The following is a 19,176-nucleotide window of genomic DNA, read 5'->3' as shown; positions in this document are numbered from 1 at the left end:
AAATGCAGTATTCTATTCTTCTTACCTCTTGTTAGTTGGTGGCCGGATGAAATTACTCCAGCGGCCAATCTGCAGCCTTTGCAGACGGAATATCAATTTCTTGCATGATTGTTACACAGCAGAAGTGACAATCGACCATCAGGTCGACACTGCACCCTGCCTGCATGCTTTCTCTTGTGCCGTTGATGTTTACAATGCATCTTAAACATCCAGAATTTCCTCAACAATATCAATAGTCCCCGAATTCGTTCGCCGAAGGTATCTCATGCAGGCCAAGTGCCGGCGGGAGCAGTTCTTCATATAGCATGGACGTCGGCACTCGATTTGATAGCTCCCATAACGCATTAGACGTATTCTTTTTTTCTGAGTAGCTCTTCGCAGTGAAGATGTTCCTTTGATACCAAAGATCAAATTCAATCATTGTTGGAGCTTCAGAGAAGCATAACAAGAGGAAAGAAAATCGGGTTGAGCAAGCTGAGTATGCCAAGATTCAACTCAGGCAGATGTATGACTTCGAAACTAAATGTTTTACAGTGAAAGAAATCACATCACATCAGGTGCCTACAGCATTTACGCTCAAAGCAAATTCTCAAACGGCTGGCGTCCTGGGATTCTGTCTGGGTTTTGGAACATGATGGTCCTTTCAATATTCAGCCAATTTATGACCATGGAGACTCTACAATTATTCGGGATACGTATTGGGCTCTTACGAGACTACCATGATTTTCCCTGCGTGAGGGTCTTGTGGTAGAGTCCGGTTTCCATTGCCTATCTTGGGTATGTAGACTTCCACATGGACTGTCCCGTGCTTCACGAGGTCCGTTATAGGAACCTTTCAAAGGTGAGGTAACTAATTTTGGCTTATCAGAAGGAGGTGGTAATTTTCGGCCGGGCGAAGTCTTGGTTACTAATTACAGAGACAAAAGAGTTCTGCTACCAGCCAAAGAGCACGCCTGATCGTTCGCAATACTGCCCGGTGATGTTTGACTTTGGGTCACTCGATGGACTTGAGACCGACAATCAACGTCTAAATGCGAATTGAACCAGTGGAAATTGTCATCACAATTCTCGATCAACATTGGCGAATCTCTCACCATATCTCCCAAGTCTTATTGGACATTACTCCGTCGGTGTGATATTCCCGAGGAAGGAGATGGACACATTTTAGTTGAAAATGGTCGGACATTTTGAGAGGTTTGAAGGACGTGGCCCATAGCATTTTCGTTCCGACGATGATATCCCAATTATTGAGCTCATACCTCCACGTGATTGAAATCGCCACAAATTCGATGTAGCGACACAAAATTTCGGCAAGCTTGAACTTAATCCACTCTCAACTGTCACAACATATTCTTTTCTTTTTTAATGTTCCGAGAGGCTCTTTGTATACTTTAACAATATATAAATCGGGGACCTCATGACATGGTCGCCGACCTCGCACAAAGTGTATCAATTTTCGACCAATCAAACACTTAGCAACTGCAGACTGACGCTTGTCGCAAGCGCTTGCTCTACGGCAAAGCGTTATTCAACTCGTCGATACAGCGTCGTTGTGAGCCTTTCCCCGCCGATAAGCGCTTATGCTTAAATCAACGATCAAACGCAGGAACGACGGCACTTTGGTACTTAGTCAATGATATCATGAACCTCGGACCCGTCTATTCCCCACCTGTGCTCCCTTGTACTACATTATTGATTATCAATCCAACAAGGCTGAGGATTTCATCATCATGGATATGTCCCTTGGCTCTACATCCACTACGAAAGTCGGCACTGCATGCTAGCTGAGATATTTCTGAAACGTCATCAATCATCGTCAAAGGATACACGGTTCAGAGGAGTTTCTTAAGCGTTGTGGAACTATCTGCTTGAAGAGGCGTCCTGATCCCAACTAAAGTGCTTTTCAATGTGTAATATTGACGTTTCGAAATTGTCACACATCCAATCTATATCTCGATCCTTGAGATCAATAGTCTGTTCATGGGTCTACAAACAGAAAAATATCTATTCCATGGACGACTAGGGTTACAGATTATGGATAGAGCACGATGTTTACTAGTATTTCAAAGTTACCATGGTTCACAATTGAATTGGACATATTTCCTTGAACTATGCAGATCTTTTGCGCTCGGTTCGTTGGAAATACTCACGCGATTAACAAATGGAAGAGGTAAAATGGAATGTCACCCGTTAAAAAACCCAGATCGTCAGGTTGGAGTACGAGATCGCAGCCTGTCCAATATTGATTGAGTTGGTCCACACTACAGCTGGTACTCGCAGGAAACATGTCAATTGGACAAATGGCAGCCAGTGACGGGCGCCGCCTAGAAATTTTGTGGTTGCGGCTATATCCGCTAAAGGAACCACTTTGTGATAGGCACCATCCAGGGCTTGCTGCACAGCCATTCTATGATCGGTCGACTGCCATTTTGGGACAATCAAATTGCTATCGGTTCTATTTTCACACGGCACATCAGGGTTTTTCATCACGCCTATGGCTTATTCCCTTTAGTACAGTAAGCATTTAGAGTTCTACTGAAGACAACGCCCCAGCTGCTTACAGGTTCCAAACGATGGGATTTAACAGTACGTTAGATGACTAATACTAGCCCTACAGGTTCGCTCCAGAAGCTCAATGGGACGTTGATTGAGTCTACTCCAAACATGGCCAACATTCGCTCTTTCTGGCAATCATCTTGACTGTTCACGGATGTGCCTCCAGGTTAGGGTATGCAATAACAGCTTACTTAAAGCTCTATCAGGTCACAGGCTACTATTAGCCTGAGCGCTTTTTTTTTTCCTTTTAACCCATCTTGCTCCGAGTCCTTCGAACTTGTACATATAGAAATGGGCAGTTACTTTCGGTTGTTTTTAGTAACTGTCTCTATATAAAACCGAATTTTCAGAATTTCAACACTATGGCATACAACCGACAGGTCGAGGCCTTCAGAGAAGAAGAGTATCCTATGATGAGAGGTAAGTTCACACAACGGTTCCGAGCTGATAGAACTTCCAATCGCTAAATCTGGCCAGGGAAAACATATCTTGACCATGCGGGCACAAGTAAGACGTTACCACATCACTCCTGTTATCCCATTGATCCTAAGCAATGGTTTTCAATAATTGGCCTTTCTGCTCGTCGGATTGCCAGATTCATTCCCTTGGTCTTCGGAGACTATCTACATTATGCAATGCTAATCATGATGCGTGTAGCTATCTATGCGAAGTCTCTGATAGACAAGTTTTCCAAAGAGATGGTGGGAAATCTCTTTGGCAACCCACACTCCGCCTCAGCTCCAGCACAGCTTTCTGGGTTTGTCGTCGACTCTGTGCGTGAAAAGGCATTAAAGTTCCTTGGAGCCGATCCCGCTCATTTTGACCTCGTCTTCACCGCAAATGCTACCGCAGCAATCAAATTGGTCGCAGAAAGTTTCAGAGACTTAGCGCTAGAGAGCTCAACGTCAGGATCATTCTGGTACGGCTATCATAAAGATTCCCATACGAGTCTCGTTGGTCCGCGAGAGCATACCAATGGACAGCATCACTGCTTCACTACCGACCAAGAAGTGGAAGACTGGTTACTCGGTTATAGATCTTTACCCGGGAGAAGGGAAGATGATGAAACGCCAGGAATTTTTGCATTTCCCGGACAATCAAATATGACCGGTCGTCGATTACCACTCTCCTGGAGTAAAAAATTACGGGCATCTACTCGTATTTCACACCAAAATACTTACTCGCTCTTGGATGCTGCGGGCCTCGCAACAACCGCTCAACTTGACTTTAGCGATCCAGATGCGGCTCCTGACTTTACAGTCCTTTCATTTTACAAAATATTTGGTTTTCCCGATCTGGGAGCTCTGATAGTTCGCAGAAAATCTGCTCACATCTTGACTTGGCGCAAATACTTTGGTGGCGGCACAGTGTCATCTCTGACAGTACTTCATGAAGCATCTTACCACAGAAAAGATGCCACGATTCATGATGGCTTAGAAGATGGTACATTACCGTTTCACTCAATCATTGCACTTGGGTGCGCCATTGATGTGCACCATGATCTCTATGGCTCGATGACGAACGTATCCAAGCATACCATGTTCCTCACTCGACGCCTCTATGAGGGCCTTTCCAACATTCATCATTCTAATGGCCGACCTGTTTGCGAAATTTACCATGACGCAACTAATACCCCTCCTTACACCGACGCCACTACCCAGGGTGCTACGGTAGCATTCAATATCCTACGCCCGGACGGTAGTTACGTGTCTTATTCGACAGTAGAACAGTTAGCCAACCGGAAAGACATATACGTAAGAGCTGGCGGGCTTTGCAATCCTGGAGGCATTGCAAGTTACCTCAAGGTAGCACCCTGGCATTTCAAGCGAGCTTGGTCAGCTGGCCACCGATGCAGCGAATCTGACAACACTGAGATAATCAATGGTAAGCCTACGGGTGTGGTGCGAGCCAGTTTAGGAGCTATGTCGATCCTTGCCGATGTCGACAATTTCCTCGCCTTCATGTTGGAAACCTTTGTTGAAGACTCAGAGCAATCGCTTATCATTACAGCGCAGCCGCAAAATAAATCACTAATGGTCAGAAATCAAGGAGCCGTTGGCCCAGTTGTCGTAAAAGTACCAGGAAATTGGCCTATCAGAGAGCTTTTTCCCCTCAGCACGGAGCTGAGACAGAGCCCCAGGGAACGGCCACTGCGAAGATATGAATTGTACGATTACGAGATTAATCGGGAGAGACCACGGACAAGTCATTCAACAACCTATCATTCGCCAGTGCATCATCTTTCAACCGGGTCAAATGATAGTGCGATAGTGATGTCGGCAACGGAAGTGAAATATTTGGACGAGGTGAATAAAAGAGTGGGCCACAAAACTTGGCCCGAGAAACGGGAAAGAAGGCATTCGAATGAAAATGAAAAGGGAAAATCAAAAGAGTCACGGCCGACGGAAGAAAAGGGAAAGAGACCGGAAAAGACGTTATCGAAAGCCAAAAGTTTTTGGGGCTTGAATAAGGTCGTCAAGGGCAGGAGCAAAGGGTGATCACCACCGCGCTTGGTTACATTGCATGCCGGGGGTCGGTTCCAAATGCTTGGAACGATCAATTGAAAAATTTTGGTGGGGTCAGGGGTGTGGTGATGGAGCAGGCGCTTAAGAATGGTTCTTCGTGAGATGGTACGTTGATACTTTTCATCACGTATGTACATGTTTGTGTCATGGTCAGTGGTTGTACGTTGGGTTGCTGTTGTGTGTTGGCTGCTGCGTAGGCGAAGATTGCATATGCATGATCCTGCTGCTTGACTTTAGCATATATACTCCGTACAGTCAATATGTAGTTTTTTACAAGTAAGCGATTGATTCCAAGGTTTCAGATCTTCAGCTATCTCGTCTGATTTGTGTGTCTATGTATGTAGTATGTCCACACGTGTAACTGGATCTTACGCGTGCAGATATTTTGGGGAGATGCGAGAACCAATCATCTTTCTTGCATGCATATTGCATATTGCATATTGCATATTCTATACATATCATTGAATATATAAGTTCTTTTATGTCATGGAATTTCCTGCATCCGTTTCTAGATTCAGATTTATTACACTCGGCTATTGATCTTATTGTCGGTTTTCGGTTTTCGGACTCTGGTGTCTCTACATATATAATTTCGGTACTTAATGTATGTTATGTATGTACATACACGTATGTACACGTACGTACCAGTGTTTGTTGGTTTGTCGGAACGAACTCTCAGCGCTTAGGGAGAAACTCCAAGGCGAATGTAACTATATGTATGGTACACGGAGTACATGGAGTACCAGAAATATTCTGTATAAGGTTACCTACCACATGTACCGATTTCCTTATATTTTCATATGATAAGCACTTTCCCGATTCAACTGACTAGGATCGGATTTTCTTGATTGATCTTTTCTTTTACCGAATCTTACATACCTCGGGATTTACACGTTGTGATTTTCTCTTAATTTTTATTTTATTTCCTGAAGATGAAGATGAGCGATGCGCATTTCAAAGCGAGAAAAACATGAGAAACATGCATCCGATAATCACAAGACTAACCGTCGATGGCGAGAGAATGGATTGGGGTAATGGGTGATGCCCAATGTAGTTATCAGATCACATCATATAACCTATTGAGAAATAATTTTTTTCCCTTTCAGCGTCACGGTTCCATCGACACTACACAGACAGACAAAATAACCCGAAAGGCATCAACATACGACGTAAATGTCCGAGAAGGGGGTACCAGTTCACATCGTTCCCGCATCCATTCATTTACGTTTTTTATTCTCCTATATCGCCTATATCGGCTCTGATAATCATGGAGCTCGACAGCGCGATTCCTCAAAATGGTCTCTTGCATTCTTAGGGAATATATCGCTCACAAATCATATTTCGTCTATCTGCGCCCGCGAAGCTGCGAGATTCCCCGTCTCCCGCTTGCGACTTGGGTTGAGACAACGGTTCAGGTGCTTTTGCTCTAGCTTTTCGTTTTTCTTTCGTGGTTTTATGTGGAATACGGGCGGTTCTAGGGGTCTAGAATATAGAAATACGGAATTGGATGTAAGATAAGCGGTGGCTTCGGGATTGATAAGTATCGCCTCCATGAAAGCACCGAGAAGCCATTGAAGAAAGGAAGATCACAAGTACGGCTTGAATAATCACGGTATCGAGGAATCCAGCCAGTGAAGTGCACTAATTGGAGATTGTGGAACTGCGAAGGCAAGGGATGAAATTTGTGAATTGATTGGGGATCGGAGTAAGCTTACTGTGGTATCGTGGTTTCAATATAAGTAATATGGCATCCATGCGTATCCCATGCGTACTTCACCGGTACACAGAGGACGGAGCCGCTACCCAATCGCTCGGGCCTGGTGATACTAGATTCGGATTTGGGTACATGGCTTTATGACACATGATGTGAGGGTATTGAGACGAATTCTTGAGGTGCATGGGGTGTGGTGTTTCAATATTCTAGATGGGGTAATAATGGGAGTATTTAGGATTGGGATATCGATTGGGATTGGGATAGCCGATGGGCAAGGCAGGTTTCTGCAGAGGATTGGAGTTGGGTTAATGACGATGAATCTGAAGAGAGGAGGAAAAGGCCAAGATGGCTAATTACCTAGTTGTTGAAGATGCGATGCAGAAGGGAGACAGAACTCGGGAGTTAATAGGGAGGGTTACGCTCGGGAGATGTATTGGGTTCTTACCCCGCATTTTGTCACATTTTCTATCACATGGCGATCACATTTTTTGTCTATACAATTTATCTAATATGCATGATGGGATGATCAACATTGGAATTATCAAGCTAGGTATGACATGATTAAGACTTTCGCTGCATGAATGTAGAAGTTATGATTAAGGCTGTTGTGGCACTGCATTGATATCACTTAAGGTTATGTATGTTAAATTTGATATTGTGAAAACCATACCATGGATGGATTTCATCATTGGTGTTTGCTCAAATCTAAATACGGATCGAAGCAAAGTTGTCTATCAGATGATAATTCATCTGAAGAATGACTTTGAATGAAAATAATCTGCGCGAGTGTAATGTCCATGCTGAAAGCAATGTGTAAAAATCGTAATACCATGAGCAGGAATGAGCTCTATGAAGTAAAATCCACGAACCCCATGAACCCCATGAAGTAAAGTCCATGAAGTAAAACCCATAAAGTGAATCCCATAGCATGAACCCCATAAAGTAGAATCCATACAGTAAAACCCATGAAGTAAAATCCACCAACTAAAACCCCTCAACTGAAACCCCCCAACCTAAAACCAACGCTCACATCGAGCATCCCACCAAATCCACCGCAAAGATATCCCCAAACCCATCCATCCATCCACCCATAATCCCCCCATAAACAGCCCAACAACCCCTAAACCCCAAGACCAAGACCAAGAACAAGCCCCCTCAAACCATCAAAACCGCAACCATAACAAAAGCAACCACCATAAAACCCCGAACACTCAAGCCACCAGCAGCACTACATGAAGGGTTTTGATATGGTGAAGAACCGCAATCATTTTGTCTAGTTTGGAGATATTTTGCTTTGGCGCTATTGCTGAGTTCGATGAGGTTGGTGGGGGAATCTTGACGATTGCTGAGTTTGACGAGGTTGATGGATGTATCTTGGACATTACGAGGATGCGTGGATTTATGTTTGTGGGTTTGATGGTTAGTGAGTGAGATGAATTCGATGAGGTTGATGGGGGAATCTTCATGCTTCTCCGAAAGTTGGAAGAGGTTGGTAGGAATGGCATGCTTTGAGAGTTGAATGAGATCGAGCGGGGTATCTTGACGCTTCTTAGGGAGTTGAACGAGGTTGATGGTATTATCGAGTTGAATCGAATCAGCAGAACCGTCACGCTTCTCGCTAGAATTTTAGATAGTCAGTAACAATATCAAATCAATCTCTCCAAGAATACAAATAAATTAAAAGGAAAAAAAAAATAGCAGTACGAGGCGAAAAGAACACTTCAAAACCCGCAAAGAAACTCACACAAACCGAACCCCATCAGCAATCCCATCAGCAATCCCATCACTCTCCCCAGAAATCCGAACCAAATCCCCAGAACCATCATTCTTCTCAGCAAGCTCCACAAGATTAATCTCAGAATGAGAATCTTGAAAACTCCGAGAATCCTGAGAAGCACGCGTATACTCAACCACTGCACCCGCCGGAGCCGTAAACACAGAAGTTGGGGCTGCGATGCAGAGGAATGTGAAAAGGAGGAGGGAGAGTTTGAGGAGGCTTGGGATGTTTGGGATATGCATGGTGAGGGTTGATGATTGAGATTGGGAGTATAGGTATAAAATTGTGGGATTGAGTGATTGGATGGGCGGAAGAGTGGATTTTGTAGAAGTTGTAGTGTTGTTTGTATTGTATTGTGATGGATAGAAGTGGAAGGGAAAAGGTGAAAGAATTAGGATTGTATTGTATTCTTGTTTATTATTTTTGGAAGAGGGAAAAGAGAAGTCAAGCAAGGTCTACGATATTAAAGCTGCTGGGAGTTGAGCTGTTAAGAAGTTAACAAGATATTTATATTCCGAATATCGGAAAAGTGACTGATATATAATAAACAAGACAGGAGAAAAGTGAGAAAAGGAAAGACCAACAAGGTAGATATTCAAACTTATCAACTCATGAAAGTGAGGAGAGAGTTGATGATAGCAGGAACATTGTTGGGAGAAGGTATAGATGTGGTATTATTTGAGAAGCCTTAAATAAGGTCGGAATAAATAGATACATGTTATTATCATTTCACTTTGAGATATATTGAGCAGACAAGAGTAGAATTATGTGAGTAGGAGTTTGAACTTTTTGTTCAGTATGCACTCATTCATAATGTGACACCAGGTCCTAATCACCCTATTTGATTGAGAATGTCTGTCCATGCAGCAACTGTAGAGCAATTTATTCATTCAGATGTTTTAGGGCGATACATATGGAACGGGCTACAGTGACTTCTCTCTCAATGAAAGAAAAGCCCTTGAGGTTCCCTATCCTATGTAGCCTCCACACAGGAGGATTATATTGGGTTCTTTGTGTCATTTGGAATGATCTGACATCAGTTGAGGGCAATTCAGAAACAGAGCATGACTAGCTGGTAGGTAATGATGAATTCTCATTAATGTCCCTGCCTGCAGCACCCTCAAGAGGCCTGTTGCAAGTTCACAACTACAGCTATCTAAGCTATGGAGAGTATAATAACAATTGTACTTCGTATGATAAACTGGCTCGATTGAATTGATATGTATGATGATGGCCAAGAGTGTAACTAAATACTCCGAAGAAATATCAATAGCGGTAATCGGTGTGCCGACAAGATGGTGGCGACAACAGAGTAAAAGTCTTGAAAAAGAAATGACAACCACAGGAAGAGCAAGGCCTGATGAAGGCATGAAATTGTTCGCAACTACAACAAAGAATATCGCCTTCCATTTAAAACCTGTGCGTCTGAAGAAGATGCGGAGAATACTGAAACAACGGTCACCATTGCAGTCACAAGGTTTCATGCCAACCGGGCACAGAAAAATATAACCGTCGAGAAGCACATTGAGTCGCCATGAATAATCCTGCTGGGGTCCTCCATAGGTAGTTCATAGTATCAATAACCAGTATTATCATTCCATTTCATGCCACTCTCCATACACGCTCCATCGATCAAAATGGTCCAAACTAACGAACACCATACGCCATTTCAACAGTCCCAAAATTCTATGCCTGTCTCATATATACCTTCAGTGGCCACCAGTCGCCAGTCGCCCATTAAGAAAGAGAGATAGCTCCTCTTCGATTATCGCGGAAATGCAGGAAAGCTTGGAAACCGCAGCCGACAATGAAAACCTATCAATCGGGATACAAATTAGCTTGAGAAAAAGAATAGAACAAAATGATAAAAGCCTATCGAATCCCGAATCATCGAAATATTCCATTCAAACATACCGCATAAACAACTACAGCACCAAAAACCGTAGCGGCAACCGCAGCCCCATCTTCAGGATCTTCTTTTCCGCCTAAAAGTGCGTGGTTGTTGCTCTTGAATAGAGCACCGATGATAGAGAGGATGATAATGGCAAACACCGAGATGACGATACTGCGCAGTAGTTAGAAATTGAAAGAGGTGGAATACTAGGTAGTGATTAGGGCACGAACCAAGACCAAGCTTGCATTACTCCTACGACGGGCTTCATCTTGTTGTTAGGATACTCTTTGCGAGCGAATAGATGTGGATGAAGGGGAGCGAGCTCTGTGGAGTTTGCGATAGTGTTGTGGGATTTGGTAGGTGGTAGTGGTGGTGGTTGGTGGATGGATGTTTGGAGGTTGATGGAATTGGAGCTTGTCGTCGAGAGGTCGGCAAGTCGGAACTTAAAAATATGTCTTGGCGTTTACTATTTGTGAAGCTGCTGCAACTTCCAATTCTCATCCACTAGATTTTATTCAAGTGGTTACAACTTTATTTTTAGCAATCATCATTTCCTTTTTCATAGTCATCATAATGTGATTCCTAGATGATTCTTTTATGATACTTGTACTTGGAAGACGTCATCCATCATGAAAATATCTAAATGCGGTTGCAATTTCTGTTTGCAGGCTTAAACTTTGAATTCGAAGCATTAGAGAACTCTTTCATCTGGATCTTTCTCGTGACATATGCTGGATGAGGATACACATTTTTACAGTGCCTTATCAGATTTGAAGTTTTAGATATTCTATACTACTTACACTACTTTGTCCTCCTTGCTTCAACCATACAGAGGGACTATTCATCTACTCAGGTATCAATTGCTCACAGAACCTGCCTATCTTTCACACACAGTCATGGACTCTCAATAGGTAAACATACAATGCCATGGTACTCAAGTTGACCAGTATACTATTGGCCTTAGAATCTGGGGCATTATACCACAATGAGACTCAGGACTGAAGACGAGACAATGCCATCTAGACATGAGCAAATCACGCAACCTCATCTCAGGATCCACTCATGTGGTCGTCGCCAACATGTCAGATGATCAGGACATGGATTGCTGGTTTATATTGCTTTGTAAGAAATTGATTAGGCGAAGTTCTGTAGCATTGTTCTGCGAAAGGAATCTGCCGATATTTTGTATACTGACAACGATTCGGGTGCCCCCTCCTCATTTCCTGGAGTCTCTATCGAACGCGTGAACATCACCAACATTTGTTGTTATATCCAGCCAATATTACCCACCACTCATCTATGCATTAACGGTCCGATGTTTCTGGATCGATACCATTTGCAGATCCTAGCCAAGCTCTCTGTCAAAAGTTCGAACAGGCGGGAATGACTTTGTGAAAGCTTATGTTGCAAATTATTGTTTTAACGAACGGATGCCAAGGATACGTGGAAGACGACTCGTATCTTGCAAATCGCTCAGATAGAGGGTTTGTTTGTGAAACGCTGCCTCTGTCCCGTTGTATCAAAAAATTAATAGCGGATGTGCTCGGCAGTAGCGTAACTGGTATCTTTAGATTTCCCTTACCTTGAGTCAAATTTTGGTAACTCCTGGTTACATGGTGACAAGCATGCAATACCATACAGGATTCATTCGCCATTTCATCAATATCGGCGGCAACATATGCGGTCATCCTATGAATACTCCGTATACACACACTACTGCGCCTCTTTCATCTTGCATATTCGCTCGCTTATTGTAGTACCGACACAGGTACGCGCAGCCAACCAATATCATGACGATGAATGTTTGTGAAACGAAACATTTAGATGAAGGTACAGACGGTACTTTGGTAAATTGGAAAGGGAAGTAGCGCGCGGTACTTGTAAATACAAAGCCTTCCAATTGACATGTTAAGTAACATTCTCATCTGGATTAGAAACCACATACTGGCAAAACCCATCAAAGCGTCCCCCATTGCCCGTGTTCCTGAAAAAGAGCACAGATGGATGATTGACGCAAGGTTCTAAACGCTCGGAGTTCAGGGGTTACAATCAAACTAAGGAAAGCTTAATCAATTAACCTTAGCAAGTTAGCGTTACCCCAAAATCAGAATCCATGTCTCAAATCTTCTTTCAACTGACTGTAGAGTAGAGTGCATGGTGAACGAACCAACAAAACAACATCATATCAATCACAAATTCACAATGCTATTGGATATCGTCAACCAGAATCCCAACATCAAATTCCAATTCCATGTCGTTACTCAATAAAATTGATTGCCTGTAGGAGTTAGGATAGACATCACCAACATGTTGATCCTGTTCAGGCTCCTCTTTACGATTCATTTCCACTCGATTAGATGCTCAATTCTACGCTCTACTAATGTTTTGTGCGGAGTCATGAAACGATTTGAACTATCCAAGCCATATCTACTTTAGATCCATAATTGATTTCTTGTCAGATTGTATAAACTTGATTGTCTGATATATTTTGAATTTATTTGATTAAATTTGGAAAACAACAAACAAACAAACTATTTTGAGAATATCAATCCATTCAACTTTGCCGTAAGTCCGTACACCCATTGGTAATGATGGTCTAGGGGTTCGTAGCGAATCGCTATGGTTAAGTGAAACAAGCAGAACCTGCCAGATCCGAAATATCTCCCGCGTCATTAACTTCCCTCACCCGAATTTCGAAACAGCCTTACTGATATGCGGCCTCAATGCTCTTGATTTGCTCACATTCAAAGTAAGGAACTGGTCACGGCTTTCCGATTGCATTCAAAGTGTTTGGAGTGTGTATAACCTCTACCCACTCTTTTCCACGCTTGAACCTAAAGATATGCCTCCAATTTGCTGGAAAGAGGATGGCGCAGTTAATTTGCTGCAAAGCATCTGCACCCGTACAAGTTTGGTGGAACGGTAGGACAAAATATGACAAGGCTCTCTATCCCATTATCCGGATGTGATTCTTGTACAGTGAGTGAATCCTTGGGATGGTATGATCCACTATCTGTGCTTGATAAAGCTTTATTATCCCCCTCTTTAAGAACTGACTTATCTATATCCTCTCGTTCCTTTGAATCATTATTCTTCAATTAATTTCAATACTATCGTATCCTTGGTAGTCGAAAGTCGTGCTTTGGATACCCACTATACCATTCAAATCTAACCTTACTTCCGTTTCAACCTGAGTGTTTGTTTACTTGCGAATATTTATACCACTTCAAATCACGACCTTTCTTCTTCAGTTCAACACATTTCATTAAGAACTTTTCCTGGCTAGATACCTAAAGTCTCACATTTAATCAAATCTCTACCCACCACCAAGATGCATTCAAAAATGATCTCGTCGGTTATTACGACCACAATCCTCGCTCTAGCTCATGCGCAAACTACAACTTTTCCCATAACCGGTACCTTGGGCAATGCAACCATCCCTGAAGACAATCCCGTCGGTCCAATCTACGTCGCCACACTTCCAGATACAGAGTTCTTTAATCCTGATGATCCACGTGGTAACATCAAAGGCTCTGTCTCTGCAACTGCAAACCCTGATGGCATTGGTGTTCAATTCCAAATTCAATTCTCCAATCTCCCTACCAGCGGTGGTCCATTCCGTAAGTAACTCCCATCATACACCCACCCTACCTTCCTACTAACACACCACCCAGTCTACCACATCCACGCGCACCCCGTCCCCTCAGACGGAAACTGCACCGGCACCCTCGGGCACCTCGACCCCTTCATCCGCGGCGAAACACCCGCCTGTAATTCCTCCCTCCCGCAAACCTGTCAAGTAGGCGATCTCTCGGGCAAATACGGAAAAATAACCGCAGACCCCTTCCAAGCATCCTACGTCGATGATTTCACATCCACACTCCCTGGTCTAGGCAGTTTCTTCGGTAATCGCTCTATAACGCTACATTTTGGAAATACTACTCGCATCACCTGTGCCAATTTTACTTTATTGGATGGTGTAGTGGGAGGTAGTGATAGTGATGATGGTGAAGGGACGACGAATAGTACTCGTGATGGTTCGAATGGGACGGCGACTAGTACGGGGGGTCCGTTGCAATATACGGGGCTTGGGGCGGCGGAGAGACGAAGTATGGGTGTGCAGGGTTGTTTGATGGTGGCTGTGGGCTTGGCTTTGGTGTTTGCGCTTTGATGATGGTTATGGATGTTCATGGATATGCATATATGAAGATGAAAGAAAGAAAGAAAGAAAGAAAGATGATAATGCGGTGGAAACACGGAGGAGTTTGGCGTTGAAAATATACATCATACCCGGTGTAAAAGCATGGGGATATCGATTCACCTATCCTATAAGGTTATCTAATATATACAATAATGAATTATTTCAATAGGGAATTTGAAATTTTAAAATTATAAGTGCTTTTATGGATGTTTAAGTACTAGGTATGTAGTGAGTTAGCTGTATATGTCTCAGATACATATGCCTGCTTAGTTATAGGTAGTCAGTCATGTGTGTAAGTGTATATGTATATATAATTCTTAAATTTATTGAAGTTTATTTATCTAGTGTCTATTTTTGTGTATTTGGGAGGGGGGAGATGTATGATACAATTGGGGCATATTGATTTTGGATTCTGGATTATGAATTATTAAGTATCTAAATATATAATTGAAGTATATTTCATATCTGATATATTTAAGATCTGAATAATTACCTAGGTAATCAAAGAGAAAGGGAGAATTGAGTGATTGATTGATGGATTGATCTATAACTAGGTATAATGATTAGGAGTAATCTAATATATATAATCATTTAATATAGTTATTAATAATAAATCCAACAGATATTCGATATTACAATGATAAAATAAGTTTATATAAGATTATTAATATAAATATCAATTTATGTTAAAGTGAATGGTTCCTGCGTAGCACGTGCACAGGGTACTAGTCCTATTAGGACTAGATTGAGAAGCTCTCTGTAGGAGAGCTTCGCACTTCCGTAGAACTTAGATAGTGAGTGATTAATATACTAGACCAATATAGCCTCAGTTCTGCCCTATCAGCTTCCCACTATTCCCTGTGTAAGTTCATTTCTTTTAACATATTAGATATTATATATAGATAGAGCCAAATTCTTGTACCGGTATAGTAAAGTGGTATTCCCTCTAACTTGAGGTATTGTTGACGGAGTAGATAGCAGGACCGTGTGTATCGCTATAATTACAGAATATGTTCTTTTATTATATGGATACTAGGTACTAGGTACTAGTCATATAGTTCATATACTCGAGTGTATACAATAGGAATATATAAAAGTTATATAAACCCTAAGCAATCATGTAAATATTAAGATTACATTGCCCTTATCTTCACCTTACTATTCTTCAACTCAACTCCACTTCCTTTCCCCCCATTTCCCGTCTAACCCTTCATACCTCGTTAAACATTACTTATGTAATATATAAGATTATAGAAAAGTATATGAGTATAAGTGTACCAACGAGTGAGTGTGAAATGTAAAGGAAAACCAAATCTCGCAATTATCTATTGTCGTCTCTGTCTCGCAGCTGTCTAGACCATTTGGGCTGATGGGCCTTATTTGGAACTATATTTAGTGTTAGTTATTGTATATTTTGAAAGGGGTTTGGAGCAGAAAGGAGGGAATGGAGAGTAGAAGACGTATGAGAAATTAGGAAAGTAGAATGAGATGAAGGGAAACAAAATCGAAAGGGTAAAAAAATAAAAAGAATTAATAAAAAAGAAAAAACATACCGATTCGAAGGAGCAGGACTCCCAACATCCGAATCACCCAATCTCTTCCTCACCTGTGGAGGTGCAGCCTCAACATTAACATCCGCTCCAGCTCCAGTTCCAGTTTCAGCTCCAGCAGCAGCCTGCTCAGCTCCATGTTCCCTCTCCATAAAAGCCTCCAAATCTTCTCTAGGCTCATACCACGCATTATTCGAAACCGACGCATCCAAACCCGCTTCCTTTCTCTTCTTCGCCCACGCCGCACTCTTTCTAGGAACCTTGCCTACCGGATCCGCACACATGCGATCAATCGATTCCAACGACTGACCCTTAGTTTCATAGATAAAGAAATAAGCAAACACGGCGGAAATAGCACAAGTACCTCCAAAGATATAGAAAACCTTAGCTTCCAAATTGGCATTTTCTTCACCCACTAAATAAGGCGTTACGAATGCGATTACGAAATTCCAAAGCCAGTTTGAGGCGGTGCTGAGAGCGATTCCGCGACCGCGGAGAGCGAGCGGGAACATTTCACCTGATACGGCCCAGCCGGTGGGACCCCAGGTACTTGCGAAGAAGAAAATGTGCACGCAGACGAAGGTGAAGAGAACCCATTGGGCGGTTTTGTTTTCCGAGAGGACGCTGCCGACGATGGCGATGATGAATTCACTTACTGCCATGCAGATGGCGCCGTAGATAAGGAGTGGACGTCTACCAAATCGCTCGATACTCCAGAAGGAAACTGGGGTTGAGAGAACATTGACTAGGTTGTGTTAGTTTAAGTATCAGGAAGATGTGTTGTGTAATAAAAATTACTTACCGACGTTTGTAATAGTAGACAGGAGGAAAGCACCCGTTAATCCGACTTGTGCGAAATATGTAGTACCATAGTAGAAGATGAAATTAACACCGGCTATAAAATCATTAGTGATAATCTCCAACCATGTATAAGGTAGGAGGACATACTTAATTGTTGCATCATTTGCACGCTAGTACCGATAAAAGTTCTGTAAAGATTACTTCCACAAGTAAAACCTCCGGTGAAAAGATCTCTCCATCCACCCTTTGCATTTTTCATCTCTTCCCTCGTCTTTTCTACCATAACATCAAACTCTCTTTCCAAATACGGATCATAATCGTGACGACCACGCATGATTCTCAAAGCATGCTTAGCCTCCTCTTGTCTCCCCTTGGAGATAAACCATCTGGGGGATTCAGGAAGCATCAACCACAAACCTAGAAACAGGACTGCCGCAAAGACAAATTGCAAACCAATAGGGATCTGGAAGGAGGCATTACTTTGAATTCGCTTGGTAGCCTGATTAACTCCCGAGGCAATGAGTAACCCTATCGTAATACCAAATTGATACACGCTAATACAGGGACCTCGAATCTTCTTAGAGCAGATCTCAGTTTGGAAAGCAACGATATTGGCGGATACGAAACCGATGCCAAAACCGGCGATGGTACGACCAGCGGATAGTAGAGCAATAGATGGATGAGCGACTTGGAGAACGACACCGACACAGTAGATAACGCAGCCGATGAGAATAGTGTTACGACGACCGAATCTATCGGAGGAGTAGCCGGAGACTAGGGCACCGAGGAATGTACCGACGGAAAGTAGGGAAGTTATAACAGATTTGGCCCAGGTGGGATACATGTAACCCTGGAAACCCAGAGGGTCAGTTGAGGGTTCGCCATAAGCCAATTTGAAATAATCCACTGTTGATGAGATTCGATTAGTATATGTACATTTATAGTTATTGAATGAAATAATTGTGCATGAATTGGGAACCAAGTGCTCAAGGGAAAAAACGGAACACTAGGGCAAGCAAGTGAGAGAAGAGCAAGAACTTACTTCCAAGACATCCGTTAATATACCCAGCATCATAACCGAAGAGAAAACCTCCCGAGGCAGGGAAAGAGCATCTGAAGATTTCCCACCAGGAGAGAGGAGGGTCATCGTATGGATGAGGATGAGGAGGGCCCTTTGGCTCTGTATCTACTGAGTTTGTCATGTTTGGAAATTGTATTGAACAAGTTCATGAAGAATAAAAAGTGGGTCGTCGAAATGGGAATGTGGAAAACTTTATACAAAATTGGAATCTGGGGGAGCACTAAAATTTGGCAGTCACCTGGTTTTACTGATGCTATATTTTTCCAAAAAGTGACGTGCATGAAGTACATGACCTGCGTTATTAGCAGAATGAAGGATAACGCTGAAACTAAGACGGCTTCTCTCCACTTGGAGTGTACTTACCTGTTAGATGCGAGTCCAAGCTGTATCTATCAAGGTTGATAATACTGACAGTAGCCCATAGACCTATGATTATCATTGGTCAATCAGCTTTCCTCATTGCACTAAATACACTCCCATTCTTAGCTCCTAGGCCTAAAAAGCCGGTTCGAACCTCCCCTCCCACACTCCCAACATCAACCAAGGCTTTTCTCGGATCTCATCTATACTTTCAAAACGTCCCATTACACATTATACACATTCATGCATATCAAAAGATTCGCAAATCCAAATAAACATCACTCCTCGCCACGAATTTCCCATACAGTCCATCAACAAGTTATGAGGTTATCTTAAAGATACGCCACACCCGTCGGCACTTGCCAAAGCGGGGAAAATTTAGCGTGAGCGACTAGGACGATACACTCCTGTCAACCAAGTTTACAGCTGGATGATCTTCAATCCAGACCACAATAAGTGAGTTACCAAGGCTTTGGTACCAAGGAATTTAGGAGAACCTTCTAAGCAAAAATTATATCTTGACCAAGCAAAGGAAAATCATGTGTCGACCAGTGGACAATCGTAACCGAAATTGTGCTGTTATTTTGTAACTTATTTCACGTGAGAAATGATCAAATGGACTAGAGATAGCACTTAACACCTAACACCTAACTCATAAATCATGTATGGACTGACTATATTTGATTGATCCTCAGTATACTGGTTAATACCAGCATC

General features: G+C 42.6%; 6 protein-coding genes across 6 annotated transcripts; 3 read left to right on the top strand and 3 right to left on the bottom strand.

Annotated features, from left to right (window-relative positions):
• Nucleotides 1-2,175: 2,175 nt before the first annotated feature.
• On the top strand, nucleotides 2,176-2,651 carry SS1G_02849 (predicted protein; the record flags this gene model as incomplete). The annotated part of the gene is made up of 3 exons (XM_001596578.1): nucleotides 2,176-2,217; nucleotides 2,529-2,586; nucleotides 2,629-2,651. The coding sequence occupies 3 exons, from the start codon at nucleotides 2,176-2,178 to the stop codon at nucleotides 2,649-2,651; spliced, it is 123 nt and encodes a 40-aa protein (XP_001596628.1).
• A 267-nt stretch (nucleotides 2,652-2,918) lies between these two features.
• SS1G_02848 (hypothetical protein) lies at nucleotides 2,919-5,054 on the top strand (the record flags this gene model as incomplete). Its single annotated transcript, XM_001596577.1, has 3 exons — nucleotides 2,919-2,976; nucleotides 3,214-3,999; nucleotides 4,282-5,054. The coding sequence occupies 3 exons, from the start codon at nucleotides 2,919-2,921 to the stop codon at nucleotides 5,052-5,054; spliced, it is 1,617 nt and encodes a 538-aa protein (XP_001596627.1).
• A 2,896-nt stretch (nucleotides 5,055-7,950) lies between these two features.
• SS1G_02847 (predicted protein) lies at nucleotides 7,951-8,814 on the bottom strand (the record flags this gene model as incomplete). The annotated part of the gene is made up of 2 exons (XM_001596576.1): nucleotides 7,951-8,413; nucleotides 8,540-8,814. The coding sequence occupies 2 exons, from the start codon at nucleotides 8,812-8,814 to the stop codon at nucleotides 7,951-7,953; spliced, it is 738 nt and encodes a 245-aa protein (XP_001596626.1).
• Nucleotides 8,815-10,309: 1,495 nt separating this feature from the next.
• Nucleotides 10,310-12,154, bottom strand: SS1G_02846 (predicted protein; the record flags this gene model as incomplete). The annotated part of the gene is made up of 6 exons (XM_001596575.1): nucleotides 10,310-10,387; nucleotides 10,487-10,637; nucleotides 10,697-10,734; nucleotides 11,267-11,303; nucleotides 11,388-11,417; nucleotides 11,895-12,154. 6 exons carry the CDS (start codon nucleotides 12,152-12,154, stop codon nucleotides 10,310-10,312), a joined length of 594 nt encoding a protein of 197 aa, XP_001596625.1.
• Nucleotides 12,155-13,797: 1,643 nt separating this feature from the next.
• Nucleotides 13,798-14,637, top strand: SS1G_02845 (hypothetical protein; the record flags this gene model as incomplete). Its single annotated transcript, XM_001596574.1, has 2 exons — nucleotides 13,798-14,086; nucleotides 14,141-14,637. 2 exons carry the CDS (start codon nucleotides 13,798-13,800, stop codon nucleotides 14,635-14,637), a joined length of 786 nt encoding a protein of 261 aa, XP_001596624.1.
• Nucleotides 14,638-16,043: 1,406 nt separating this feature from the next.
• On the bottom strand, nucleotides 16,044-18,220 carry SS1G_02844 (hypothetical protein; the record flags this gene model as incomplete). The annotated part of the gene is made up of 5 exons (XM_001596573.1): nucleotides 16,044-16,053; nucleotides 16,221-16,962; nucleotides 17,020-17,112; nucleotides 17,166-17,924; nucleotides 18,061-18,220. 5 exons carry the CDS (start codon nucleotides 18,218-18,220, stop codon nucleotides 16,044-16,046), a joined length of 1,764 nt encoding a protein of 587 aa, XP_001596623.1.
• Nucleotides 18,221-19,176: the final 956 nt, after the last annotated feature.

This window comes from Sclerotinia sclerotiorum, genomic scaffold (genome assembly GCF_000146945.2).
Source record: "Sclerotinia sclerotiorum 1980 UF-70 scaffold_3 genomic scaffold, whole genome shotgun sequence".
NCBI classification, from domain to species: domain Eukaryota; kingdom Fungi; phylum Ascomycota; class Leotiomycetes; order Helotiales; family Sclerotiniaceae; genus Sclerotinia; species Sclerotinia sclerotiorum.
This window is presented reverse-complemented; position numbering and strand designations above follow the sequence as displayed.